Raw genomic sequence first — 14,943 nt, 5'->3', positions numbered from 1 at the left:
TTAACCTGACAGAACTTGCAGAAAATAAAAAAAACTAAGTCGCTTTTGATCTATTTGATTGCTCTAACTAAACGGATATGAAATACAGTATAATGTATAATGTATGAGTACCTAATATTCTTCATGAAATTGAAAAAATGTGTGTTAATGTAGATGTATTTTAGTATACTCTTACTATGTAGTTTTGAAGGATATAGACCGATGAGAAACAAAATTTTATTTTCCTTTTAACCAAGCTCAAATCACTGTTTGTCTAAAAATGTTTTTTTTTCACGCACCTTTAATTTTTACCTGTGTTTTATAGTTATTTTAGTATATTCAAAGAATGAATGTTGTGATTGGAAGGATGTTTCACGTGTAACTTTTACTGCTTAGGCTGGGAAAAAGTTGAGGAATCGTAGCACAGAACACGGAGAGCAGAGTACGGAGAAGTGATTTCCGTTCGTCCAGTGGAGGTCTACGCCCACTGCTGCTCCCATCTGCGGTCTGCTCCCATTTTAGGAAAACCGTACCATTAACTTAAATTTACCTAAAGCAAGAGGAGAATAGGTTCTTTTCTCTACTCTCTGCTTCCGCCCCTAGGAAATCTGGCTAATCAGGGTGGTGTTCCCTGGCCATAGAGACTGTGCCTTAGACCTAAAGCCAGATTCACTTGGTGTGAGCACAAGCTACTTGCCGGCTTTATTACTCGCAGTTCGTAAACTAGCTCAGTGTGAACGACGTACTCACTCAAAAGTGGCATTTAAGAAAGCTCTGAAAAAATTTGACTCTGCCGGGGACTAACACACGCCTACTCACCAGCTTGTGAGCGAGCTAGCGTGTAAAGTAGCCCATTTTGAACACAGTGCGGCTTGTGGGCATTATTCAAAGATTTCAGAGGAGTTCAGTCTTGTAGACATTTCAGAGACTTTATTTTAGACTTAAGCTGTTGACCCATTTCCCTTAAACACTGATTTTCCTCCAGTTCAGCCATCAGTTTTTCTTAAACAACGTATCCCTCAACAAAATTACTTTATAGTTCTTATTCTTGATGTTCCACAAGGCTGGGAACTTTTGGTATACTTAATTGTATGATCACCAATATGTTTGAATGCAGGGAAACAAAAACAATGATACAACACCAACACAACCAGCAAGACTTCACAATAAACTGTCACCAAGTGGTCTGAAGCTACTGAGTGAGTGGAAAAGCTCCGTGTGAACTAATACAAGGGCACTCTCTCTAATACAAGGGGCCTGCTCGTCGGCTTCATACTCGCTGGCAAGTAGCTTCTAAACTTTTCCTGTGTGAACAAGGCTCTATTGTACCAATGAGTTTTTTTTTTTTTTTTTTTTTGGGTTTCTTTTTTGAGTTTTTTGCCGAAGCAATCTCGACACCTAGAAGCATCGGTCCACCCATAAATTAATTTTCTCAGTGCTGTTAATGAAAGATTGTCAATGAACATTGTATACACATTGTGTCAATTTGTCAGATTGTATTTGTATTGTGTAAAGTCATGTTTTTAACTTCAACCACGTTTAGGGCTTATCACGGTTATCTGTATTCTAATAATTACCTTTTGAGATGGTAACGCCACCTATGTGCGTATCTTAACCCAAAATATGAGTGTAGAATGGAGCATGATGTCTTGTGTAACTTTCTTCCTGACTAAAACCAGCTGTTTCATTAGTCAGGGCCATAAAAATACCAATGATCAAGCTGGGTTCAGCTGGGTCCAGTATCAAACTATTAAGCTACACACCAGGAATGCTAGAAAAGACGGGGTATGGATCATAAACATAAACAAATGATGTTTTTGGCCCGAAAGAAAACAAAACCATATGTAATGAATGCTATTAGTATAGGGGTTTTGTTTACTTTTGCGCAAAAAACGTTATTTGTTTTTATGATCCAAACCGGTATTTTTCTAGTATTCGTGCTACACACTTTTCTCAAGATTGAACTGGCATCTTTTTGATTACTAGGCGAGCACTATAACCACTCAGCTACCCTACAAGTGTGGTGGAATATCTTATATACTGGTTTGTGCACTTGTATGTGATATTTTGAAATAAATAAATTGCCACAATATATTATTATAAAACAGTTTTTATTTTTACACAAGTATCACAGTTGCACTTTTTACTCCTATATTCTATCAAAATTTTGAACTTTTTGTTCTTGGAGTGGTTACTCAAATCACTTCGAATTAGAGATTTCTTGCCATACACAAGCTTTAGCTTTCAACTTTCTTTTCATTCTTATTTTCTTTTGTTTAAACATCATTTTGCTCCCGTCAATCCTACGGTACTAAATTTGAAAAAAAAATATCTTGTTAGCCTACAATAAAAGTGACAAAAACAAACATAATTAAATAAACACTATAGAATTGTGTCTGTAAAAATTACTTACTTTACATATTGCATATAAAAAATTTGCACCAATTAATTCCAATGTAAATAATAATTAATAATTAGTATACAAAAAAAATATCGCTTCGTAAACTTACAACAATTTGACAAACATCGATATTTGAAAAACATTTTTAGTCATAAGTGAATAGTATTAAACTTTAAGTTCTGTAAATTAAAATTCTTTCCTTTATGGTCCCTCGAGGTATGCTCACTGCTCAATCCAAAATAGTCCGGTGCGTGTCCCCTCCAACAAAATAATTCTGTCCGCTCCAAGCAAACATAATTTAGTTGGATCACCTATAGCACATTGACAGACTTTTCATTCTGACTTTTTCTTCTCGTAATTCCGATAGTCGTTGGGGCTGACTTCAACAGCTCGGAAGAAGAGGAAGTATATGATATAGAGCAGAGGGACTAGCGGCAGCAGCAACACAGCAGTGACATCTAGCAGTAACAGCTGATACCAGGCCAGCTGGACGGAGGCAGGTCGGAGGTGTGGCGCTCCCTGGTGTCTGATGACATACTCAGTCCAGAAAACAGCTGACTGTAGCGGGGTCATCGGCCTATCACGGTACTGCAGGGATAACCTCCTGGCATTATCTGTGTAGCTGGAACATAAAGATAGCATTAGGCGCCACACTATCCCGTTTTGCAGGATGCAGTTGAGCAGAATGCGGTTGAGTGGTATGCGCTTTTGCCGCATTGACGTTACCCTGTCACACCTTCCTGCTCTACCACAACATACTTCGAGTGAAGAGCGCAAGCATCACATGCTGAGCTCTGTTGATAGCAACAACAGTAGGGATAAGCGGCACAACCGGATGGTGTGGCTGCTCTCATTTAACTGCATGTGTTTTGCCTTTTATCCCGCCGTCTGGTCTTCCCGCTACGCCGCAGCATGCATGCGGTGGATCCCGTCGACGCAATGCAACCGCAGCAATGTGACTGTGCCCATTAAAACCGATGAGTTTGAATCATCCCGCCAAACGGCTCCCGGTGAAACGGGATAGTGTGGCACCGGCCTTATTATTTAACACCTCAATAAACATCTGGGTCCAGAATTGGTATCATAAAGGATCGGGCCTGCAATCTTCAGCTATGTGACATTGGCCACTAAACTATACCATAGATTAAGCAACGAAGCTTGTTTTTTGCGTCTAGTTCATGTACGTCCACACTGATCGCTAGTGTAGACAACATTTTGTTTCCATTATTTTAGGGTTATTTTCATGATTTGTGCTTTACTAGTTTTATGATTTGTGGTTATATAACTAGGAGATCAGTTATTGTTTATGATTATATCGTTTTATTAGGTTAAACAAGGTTTTAAATTACTGCAATAACAAGAAATAAATTGTAAACAAAACATAACCTCTATAGTTGGACGTACAGAACTAACAATAAAATTGGCTTCAGCTGTTCCATTAGGATGACTAATCTACTAAGGAAGTATGTTTTATCTATGACTATACTTAGTAAACAAAATTATTGTGACTCAAACTGGTGGCGTGTACTAATAAATGCATGCACTGGATAAGATGTAACATATTTATTGAACAGTAACTGAAGGTAAACTCCTTTAATTTGTAATGAACAACTAGAAGAATGTAAACATGTTAAGAATAAACATCATTCAGTCAACATTTTTTGAAATATGACATCTATATATAAATCCCAAAGTACCCATGAACTTTTGAGAAAACTACAAAGTCACACCCCCATAAACCATATACTTAAAATATTTGTCATGACGCAACAAACCTTACCTTACCTTTAGTTACCTTGCGCAAAACTATCCATTATTTCACAAATTGCCCTTTCAGGTCTTAATTCCTTTCTAATAAAGGTAACTTTCCATATACCTAAGGTTAAAAATACCACAGCTGTACTAAATAACTGTATGTTGTTCTTTCAATTTATTACCTTATTAAAATCAGGTGTGATTATTTGTTTTTATTAATTATTGCATTCTGTTTTGTTTATTTCAGCTTAACTTAACCAATCAATAGTTTTATTAATACTTGTGAAGTCAAATGGCGTGAAGCCCGTGGGTAACAGCTAGTTCAGACATAAATCCTACTTTCCCCAAACTTACCTGGGACCGTTTAGTACAGAAACAAGTGCAGCCTCAATCTTGGTGGCAGTGAGATCCTCAAGTTTGAGCAATATTCCAGCGCCTTTCTTCGCCACAGCCTTTATGTTGAGGGTTTGGTCAGCAAAGAACGGAATTCCAACCAGAGGCTTGCCAAAGTGAACACATTCTATGATGCTTGCTAGTCCTCCGTGGGTGAGTACGGCCTTGACATTCTTGTGTTCTGCAAAGAAGTACGGTAGAGTAAGTAAGAGAAGTAAGTTCATTTCAGCAATTAAGTTGATGACGTCACTCATTGACTTTATTGTATAATTTATTTAGCCCAAATTTAATCACTAAAAGTCTAGTGAGGTGCCTTGTTTAGTTTTGTTGTAATATCAGCTGATTCTTAACCAGGATGTGTATTCTGTAAAGGTTAATTCTTTCACCCCTCTATACGTTTATTTTTTAACACGGCTATGTAGTACATTAAGGCTCAACAAACTCACCTAAGAAAATCCTAGACTGCTGGGGCAGAAAATCGGGAAACAAGTTGCTACGATAGCCCTCGAGATTGAAGCAGATTTGAAAATCCTGCCCAAGGTATTTCCCAAGAATGTATATGGAGTTAACAATCCCAACCAAAATTTTTTCATATATTTTTCAGATATTATGATAAGACTAAAGTTTGACTAAGTTTGAATTAGGATGGGAACTGGTTAGGGTTGCCACACAGTTAAGGGAATAAGCTGCTATCGAGCATCGAAAGTTGACGGACGTAAATCAAGTAATCTTTTTCACTTAGGGAGAGCGAGTTTGGAGGTGGTCTTAAGATTCCACTATAAACTGTAGGTCCCTTGGTTGCCATTAGCTGTATGGGTTATTAATTAACAGCTGTGTCTAAGGATTATGTCGGCCTTAGTCACTAACAAGACTACAAGATCGCGCCACTCATCCCACACTCATCTCCATTCATACTTGGCTTAAAATACCTACATATGTATGGTCTCCATTTCAAAGAAAAGTATAAAAAAAAAACATTTGCACGATTTTTCCTACCGCGTTAGTTGTGTTAAAAACAAAAAGCGCTGTGACATTATTTTACTGATGACGTCAAATATTAGGCCTAGCATTTTAATATTTTAAAGATAAAAATGGCATCACTTCTTAAATTAAATGTCAAAAATCTATAATCTTTTAAAATGTTAGAAGAATTTAACTCACTCCAGCATACAAAAGAATTTTTCCGAATGAAAATGTCAAACTATCTTACCAATGACTTCTCGCTGAGGCAGCCACTTCTGAACCACAACGTTTGAAGGCGCTTGCGGAAGATTCTCTTCATATTTGAAGATAATTGTTTGGGGAATCTTGGAGAACGCTTCCAAGAACATATTAATGATGGAGGGAGGAATTGAGGAGACCCGAACCAAGGATCCGAAACTAACCAACAACACCCCCTGGGTGGACCGATCCAGGATATCTTTGAGATTCTGAAAATTAATAACAGGGTTGTTATAGTAGTTTACGCAATTATTGCGTAATGATAGTGTTAACGACACGAGAAGAAAATTTAAGGTACGAGCCTAGGCGAGTGCCTTAAAAGCTTCTACGAGTGTCGTTTATACTATTTACGCAAATTGCGTAGTTGCGTACACTACTTTACCTACGACAGTGTTTTAATTACTAAAAATCACTACTCATAACGTTTAAGAGAGGTTATGTTTTAGTTTATAACCTCTCATTGCCACTGACAGTGATGCAATGAAACTGTACCAAACACTAATTTTGCACTATACCACACTACACTCAACAATTAAATTGGACTGACAGCTGATTAGATGAAGTTCCAATCATTACAATTTTACTTCTCCTCTCTCAATCCTTGAACCACATTGGTACGTTACCTGTGTTGTTATGAGTAAAACTATGCTGTTATGAAAGTAGGGGAGAGTGGGGATCCTTGAGACAAGGGGAACGTTGAGACAAAGATAAATTTAGGGTAATTTAATGTTGCCGGTTGGAAACACTGAGCTCAAACTGTTGTTTTCTTTCTCCTATAACCCCAGTCTGCATATTGTATCTCTCTGAATGGTTGTGTCTGAGTTAGTGAGTTAAACGTATTTGTGAACATCAAAAGTAAATACTTGAGTCGTTGGGTAAGTTAATACTGTTAGTTTACTTATAGTTCAAATTTGTTAAGATTTGTATTGTTGAACAGGCCATGTGTATAATTGGCTGTGTTTTTATTCGCCAATTTCTATTCGTTTTAGTAGTAATGTCGGCTTTGTTTACAAATGCAGAGTGGGGAAGGTTGAGACAAAATTAGGCGGGGAAGGTTGAGACAAACAAACTTCCATGTAGAGCAGGTTGACCTAGAAGATTTTGTGCTTGTTAAGTTTGTTCTGGACAGAAAAGATGTTTTCTATGCAGGAACAGTTCTTACAAAAACTGATAATGGAGACTTCTTTGTAAAATTTTTAAGAAAATCTTCTAAAATGAAAAACTCATTATTTTTCCCAAATGTTGACGACATTGGCAGTGTAGCAATCAAAGATATAGTTATGATCTTGCCGTCTCCTTCAAATGACAAAGGAAAACCCAAACCAACCATCCCCACCACCTGTCTCAACGTACCCCATAGGTGGGGCACATTGAGACATTTTTACAAAAATTACAAATTATTATTTTTTTTTTTATGACTTAGTATAGATCTTTGAAATTCAATGGAAGATAAAGGTATATACTTAAGCTTAATAATAATACATAATCTAGCCCTTCAAGTCATATAGGAAAAAAAATAAAATTTATATAAAAAGCTTGTCTCAAGGATCCCCACTCTCCCCTAAACAATGCTGTTATGAGATACTTTTCAATTCTAAGAACCGTACTGAAACGGCTACCTACTTTAAAAAACAGTTGTAGGTAAAATAGTTATTTTTTTTTTGTATTTACTCATAACACACAAGTTTTAAAACAGTTTTTATTATGAAATCAATAAAAATTACAGTATATTAGGAACAAGTTGATGTATTTGTTTTTTGCATGAGTTAGAGGGGGCACAAATTTAAACTTTAGTTTTTAAAGTACGCTTCCCCTACATATTTATGTGGTATTCCCAGTTCCAGGAACAAATGATTCCACTCACACGCTCAGATTCCTACGCCTGCGCCAAAATAGAAAAGTGTTTTTAATGTTTTTAAGTGATATTATGTGTTAATAAACTCTGCTTCTGAAGATGCCACACTTGTGGCAAAATATACATCTACCTTAAACATCTACAATCTTCAAGAACCTGGCAATCATAAGGTAAGGCCGGACCAAAGTTCTAGGCGTCTCGCTGACGCATGCGTAATAACGAATTTGCATTTAATCATATGTTAGCCCAAGTTTTGACAGATGGGGAATTAACACAGCAAATTAATGCGCATGCGTCCGCCAGACGCCTAGAACTTTGGTCCAGCCTGTAATATGTAAGCTTAAGGTAAAGCTTACATATTATGAAAGGTTATTGCAGTGCATTCCCCTGCATGGAAACCCTATTGATCATTAATTTTATGAGTTCCTAAAAATAAATAAACTATTGTTTTGCAATGAATTGTCAAAAAAAAACTTACCTTAGGTAAGGGTTTTCCAGAATTTCGTAAATGAATTCCACCAACTTCCACTACGTTTGGTGGGAAGGGACGACTTTCTGACAAGGCGAAATAGCTGTTCACTAAAACCAAAGATGTTTCTTTGGTCAGTTCAGCTATCGGGGGAATAGAACGGCCCAAGTAAAAGTCGACAAGCCTCTGAACTCTGGGCAGTGAGTAATATTTATAAATGAATTTACTGTAAAGAAGAACAACGCTGTTGTAGAGCCTTTCAGAAAATGACATTTGACTAGAAAATTCTGAATAGTAGTTAGGTATGTAAGAGGGATTGTCTGGAAGCCCGACCCGGTCTGCGACCCAAGGAAGAGGATTGCTGGTTACAATAGAGATGAGCGGAGCTTTAAACCTGTGCGCTAAAGGTACAAAACAGTCCGTGGAGAATATCTCAGTTATCACTACATCAAACGTATCATTAGACTCTAGAATGTTCCTTAGATTTTGATCGGGGTAAACACTTTCACAAATGTTGAACTCTACTTCGGCCATGAAGATCGGGGCTTTAAAGGGGTTTGGCATGACTTCTTTGATCATTTCAAAGCTGAAGCCGCTGATCAGAGGAGGTAATACGTTAGAAAAATCAATTTCCCTCAAGTTTGGTAGCGGAGGTTTGTGAGGAAAGCAGGTTAACAATGTTACATTGTGACCTCTTGAGGCCAGTTCTTCGAAGAATGGCTCCATTGCGATCACGTGACTCCTGGCAGGAGTTGGTTGAATGACGAGTATGTTGGCAGCATTGCAGAGACAGCCAGAAGTCAGCACTGCTGCTATCAGCCATTTTGGCCCCATCTGTACGGAACACACAAAAAAACGGTACTTTTTATCAGAAAAATCCCTTTTATTGAAGTTATACACAATTGTAAAAAAGAAACAACAAAAAACAGAACAAATTAAACAGCCCTGACCATACTTTTATAATTGGGCTCGGTCCAGGGGCACAAGTAATTTTAGATTTGTTAGCTCAAGGGAGAGAAAAATTTCCCCACAATGCAGTTGGAGAAGGGCGCAATTATTTCTTGGGCCCATAGCGCATCACATGTAAAGTGCAAGCCTCAAATTAAACAATAACCACCTAGGTTAATCAACCTGGTTTGGTTAATTTTACCATAGGTCTCCCGTAGTGGTGGGCACTGGGGGCCTATCTTTAACTTAATACAAAAGCTTAGCTTATTTTTAGACTTCATAGTGCTGATATTTTGTGCGTGCCCCCCCCCCCCCAAAAAAAAATATTGATCATGGAACACCTATCTATGGATTTAACATTATTTTGTAGAATTTACCTGTGGGCTGCACACAGCTAAAATATTTTTCTATGCCTTTAAGATTGAGAAAATTGTGTGCATTATCAAAACTTGGACAATCTAATGTAAAGATTAGTTCCACTTGTTCAACGAAGTGATAAAAGTCAAATAAAATTAAATGTAGAATTAATTATGTTTATACAATCTAGGATCAACTTCAAACATTATCTGTAAATGGTTTGCACCCAAAGCAAAAGGGGGTTTCACTTAAAAGTATGTTACAAATTTGTGTTAAAGCTATAATGATTTGTGTTGGTTTAAAGATAGGGTCTATGTAAGGCGGATAATAAGCTGGGATAACACTATGGTTTTTTATATGTTCTGTGGTCAAGGTACAGTTTTGACACCAAAACACAGAATCTTAATGCGTTCCTCAATTGTTAAACAAGAGAGACACTTTTAATATTTAACTACATCTTTCCTATATGATTATAATAAAATAACCTCACCTCTATGCTGTGCAATGTCAATCCTGCCGGCTCTCAACCTCAATTGAGTGAACAACCCTGGCCTGGGGCTGGGGTCAATGTCAGAATTGTTAAGTCACTGACTTTTGATAAGGAGGTCTGGGTTTATCTATTGTAGTAAACACAGTATGAAATAATCACATTCAGTAACAAGCAAAAACTAATCACTTTGGTTATGAAATATTATTTATCCTAATCACGTGCTTGAATTACAGAGATGGAAAGGAAATATACTAAAGAGTTCAATGGTCCTTTGGTTCTTTGATTCAGAACTTACTAGCGAATAGGAAATTACTTTTTAAAACGCAAATTTTAACTTTTGTCACAATACGGGAGTGTAGTCTTTAAACCGGTTGTTTTTGTAATTAAAGTTTTTTGGCTTTGAACTAAAAGTGTTACCTATTTTATGCACGTAACATTACTTATTACAATGTTTAATTATTATTTTTAGGATGATTTGTTTGAATGTTTAACAATATAGGGTCTCCCCCAAATTTTAAGAGGATAAGGAACCTCTATGAACAAACACATATTTTTGGATCCAAGTTTTTGTTTTCTTGGAAAAGGTGTGAAAACCCCATATAACTAGACAAAAAATGATTTTAAAAAACTTACCCTACGGATCTCCTACTAGTGGCATAAGTACAATGAACAGCGTGACCCCCCACCACCATGTGGATGGCCCCCTTCCACCACCAAAACATCACCACTTATTTTTCATTGGTTTATCTCAGCAAAAGCTGTGATCACAGCAAAATCCAAAACTCTCACGGATGTTTTCTCATCGCCTCCGTTGGTCATGGAAACATCTTCATCATTTCCCGTGATTGCCACAAAATCTTGAATATCTCCTGTGTTAATGTAGCAGTTTACTCCCGTGGTCACGGAAACGTCATATTTTTTCCCGCAATTGCAGAAAAATTATGAATATATTCCTCGATCTTGAAGACATTATCATCGCATCCCGCGGATACGGAAACAACTTAATCTTTCTCCGCGATTGTGTCAAAATTATGAATTTATTCTTCGGTCTTAAAAACATCATATTTGTCTCCCACAGTCACAGAAACACCTTCTTCCACAATTGCGGCAAAAAAATAAATATTTTCTATGGTTTTGTATAAATCATCTTCCTTTCCCGCAGTCACTGAAATTACGTAATCTTTTTCTGTGGTTGCGGCAAATTCGTGAATATCTTCTTCAGTCTCGTAGACATCATCTCCCCCTCCCGTGGTCACGGAAACATCGTCAAAATCATGATTATATTCTTCGGTCTTGTAGACAACATCTTCGTCTCCCGCGGTCACGGAAACAAACTCACTTTTATTTCACGTTGGCGGTGACAATTGGACTTCAGCGCTTCCCCGCATTGCGGGGGTTGGGGAGGGTGTTATTTACGCCACTGTCTCCTACCATGATTTTATCATTAATACATTACACCTTTTATGGAATTTAATTGTCATATTTTGTTGAAATAATTACTTTTTTAACAGTTGACCCGGAAGGGGAGGTCTGGAGTGAAAATCTTTGTCGGGCCCTCCGCCACAAACTTTAAAAAAATAAAGTAATATAAGTTTTGAGGCTTTCCAGGAGGTCAAGTTTGTAGGAATCTTTGAAGCAAACAAAAGCAATAATTTGATATATATTTTTTCCTCAAATGTTTCTTGTGAATGGGGGTGCCGTTTTCAATACAGGTCTAAAGAAGCTATTTTTCTCCTTAAAAAATGTCTCTTAGTCCCTAGGGAGTAAACATCAGCTGGAGTCGATGATGACAGCAATACATTTTGCTCACTTGTATTGAAAGTATCCATTTTTTTCAAACGATTGTGGTTCTTTGCTGCATTGTTTTTTTACTGGATTCAAATTTATTTACGTTGGATCTAAGGAGTTGGATGACATTGGAACTTTATTACACTTCACTTCACTTTTATTACAATGAAAGCCCAAGAGAATATCAGGAAATCTATTAATATACTGTATCAATAACTTTGACATATCGATATCTCGATACCCTAAGGATAGCTTAATAAACACAAATACAATCCCAATAGACAAACTGATGCAATACTTGTATACAAGAGCTAGGTTAAGTTACCTTGATTCTGTCCAAGTAATCCTTAAGTTGTCATTAGTGCGACCGGTTTCGATGTCTCCTGATGCAATACCTTACTAAACACTACTGCTTGTTCACTATAGCAAAATTGAAAACAAGATTAGAGTCATTTTGGGAAATTATCATTACATGAAAAGTATTTTCTTTTCGTAACTTGGTTTGTTTAAATAATGTTGCAATATGACAAAAATATAGATCATCACACAGGCTAAAAGAGTCTTTTCAAACCTCGCTTAACTTTCTTAAACTTTAGTTTGTGTTTAAACAGTTACTTTAGTGATGAATTATACCGTTTAAAAAGTTGTGGGTAAGCCCATTCATATGTCAAGTTAATGATTAATATTTGAGATCCTGTCTGGTCATATCCATCTTAAGCGGGGTTTCCCTAGTTATTGAAGCGTAGAGTGGTGTCCCAGGTAGTGTAATAGCACTGTTTTCCTTGTGGAGTGGACCACCCTTGTACATGTGGAAAATTGCTTCTTCAAATCTATGCTCTCCGAGTTCCGCTTTAGTTCCTAGGAAAACCCAGCTTTAGAAGGATTTGTCTAACCAGTGCACAGTTTGTAAAAAATGTGGTGTAACCTTGTAGATTAGTACCTATATTTTATTTTATTTATTTATATTTATATTTATATTTATTTATTTATATTTATTATTTATTTTACCTATATTCTAATATTTTTATCTTTCCAAAATAGAGGTACCGTAAGAGAACACCGTTCCCCCACAAATCGAGAACTGTGTCTAACACATGCCATTGTGTTAAAACTAAGTTCACAACAGTTAGATTTGCTGAACCAGAACCCAAACGCAGCAGCTCCTCACAATGTCGCCAGTCTTGCTGTCTGATACAGACTGCTGTCCCTCCAAGATCTCTTCTATATTTTTTTTTTGGGGGGGGGGGGCTTTACATCCCCTCCCGGCGGATGCATGGTCCCGGGAGGCAGCTCCTTTGGCTACTGGGGACTTCAACGGAATAAACGGATGCTGGGGCTCAACATGCCTCTGGTACGGGGTGCACCGGGCTCAAGCCTGGAGTCCCCCAAGGATGCTCCTTATATACGGTCGGAAAGTGCTTTTAGGGTGGGAGAAAGTACCTGTTCCCAGCGAAAGTCCTGGCACTTTTCCCTCCATACTTTCCTCGAGTACCTTTCTCCGGGTAATTTTCCCAGAGGGAATTCACTGAGCACTTTTCCCTGGGGGAATTCACTGAGCACTTTTATGGTGTTTCACGGTCTTTGCCCACTACGTGCCCATACTTTGGGCTTAAACACATTATAGTACCATCAATAACAATAGCTATGCCCAAAACCTGCATCCTTTCATATAAATGTGGGTTGGATTTTTGTACTTGCTGTCGTAATCATTTTTTTTATATATATATATATATATATATATATAAAGAGAACTAGTTTAAACTATAAACTAAAACTATTATAGTTGCTACACACTTTATGCAAGCAACTTGTAGAAAACTAGTGGAGAACTGTTACCCCCGGCCTGCTGCCACGCCCTTATCACCTCACGCACGATGCAGTTCATACGTTAGCTTTCCACAAAAAACTCTTCCATTAATTGTCCAGATTTGGTAAGAGCAACTTTTAGTTGTGCACTTTGTCGTAAGAGCCCGCCTTAAAAGCACATTTTAAAATTTCTAAAAGTTTAAATTTACGTAGGGAAATTTACACCATTTCAGATTTATTATACCTTTACTTCCCATAGATGGTTACCGGTACTATAATAGACAATAGACAATTAATCTTTATTTACACATTCATTAAGAATAGTAGTAGCGTCAATTTACAATTTTTTTCTAAATGTGTGGTTGAGGTGTTGTTTAGTCAAAGATCTGTTGAAGGCATTTTTTTTAAGGAGTAGAAAGGTCGATTAATGAGCCATTGATGCAAAGCTGGTTTGAGGTCATCTTCTGTCTTGCTTCTTAGATCTGGAGGTAGCCTGTTGTAGATTTTCATTCCTGCGTAAGGTTACTTTTCAAACTGTGCCGTGCGATGTTGTGGAAGGTTGTACTGCATATGGTGTTGCTCAGGTTGTGTTGGTGCATTTCGCCACACCTTTTAAGGTTATTTCTTACTGCAAATAACACAACTTCCTGGATGTAGAGTGCTACAAGGGTAAGTACTTTGAGTGACCTGAATGCTTCAATGCAGCTGTCGATTCTGTATGGAGTCCTGCAGTTATTCTGACTGCCTTATTTTGTTTTGTGGGAACTCTTTGCATGTTAGTGGCAGAGGTTCCACCCCATGCTAAAAGTTCATATCTCATGTGCAACTCGAAAAGTGCAAAGTATGCTGCTACTTTTGTTGTGATGTCATCTGTTGCCTGTGTTTAAGAGCATAGATGGTTGAACTTATTTTTTTACATCCATTGTCGACATGAGAGGTCCAGGTTAAATTCTTGTTGAGTGTGATGCCCAAAAACTTAGCTTCAATTTCCACCTCTACATCTGGAAGTCGTGGCACTTCATGAGATTTACGGCCAGGGCCAAAAGCTATTTTGTTTTAGACATGTTTACTGCAAGATCATTTGTTACAGCAGTATTGGTAGGCCATACTGAGTGACACATAGGATTTTACTTCTAGATTTTCAGCTAGTGGTTCATGGAAACACTAAAGTTGTGTCATCAGCATACATAAGAGTAAGGCAGGTGTCTCCTATTTGTTGCGGCAAATCGTTGGTAAAAAGAATAAATAGTACCGTACCCATAACTGACCCTTGGGGAACTCCTCGATTTATTGGTTGAAAACTTGATCTTGCTTTCCTTATTAGGCTGTTATCTCTGTGCCTTAGTTCTACAATCTGACTCCTGTCTGTAAGGAAGCTTTGAAACCATTCTCTTATACTATCCCTGATACCCCCAGGGAATCCAGCTTTTCAATGATTAGCTGGTGGTCAAGGCAGTCAAATGCCTTACTGAAATCCGTGG

The 14,943-nt window shown here is 37.5% G+C and overlaps 1 protein-coding gene across 1 annotated transcript; it reads right to left on the bottom strand.

The window, feature by feature from the left end:
* Positions 1–2,071: 2,071 nt before the first annotated feature.
* On the bottom strand, positions 2,072–9,931 carry LOC128997117 (UDP-glucosyltransferase 2-like). The gene is made up of 5 exons (XM_054422698.1): positions 9,869–9,931; positions 8,083–8,907; positions 5,739–5,958; positions 4,490–4,709; positions 2,072–3,002 (listed from the first exon to the last, which is right to left on the bottom strand). The coding sequence occupies exons 2-5, from the start codon at positions 8,905–8,907 to the stop codon at positions 2,714–2,716; spliced, it is 1,554 nt and encodes a 517-aa protein (XP_054278673.1). The 5' UTR covers positions 9,869–9,931; the 3' UTR covers positions 2,072–2,713.
* Positions 9,932–14,943: the final 5,012 nt, after the last annotated feature.

Source organism: Macrosteles quadrilineatus, unplaced genomic scaffold (genome assembly GCF_028750875.1).
Source record: "Macrosteles quadrilineatus isolate MER2022 unplaced genomic scaffold, UCM_ALF_1.0 Scaffold_6__1_contigs__length_79288215, whole genome shotgun sequence".
In the NCBI taxonomy this organism is placed as follows: Eukaryota; Metazoa; Arthropoda; class Insecta; order Hemiptera; family Cicadellidae; genus Macrosteles; species Macrosteles quadrilineatus.
This window is presented reverse-complemented; position numbering and strand designations above follow the sequence as displayed.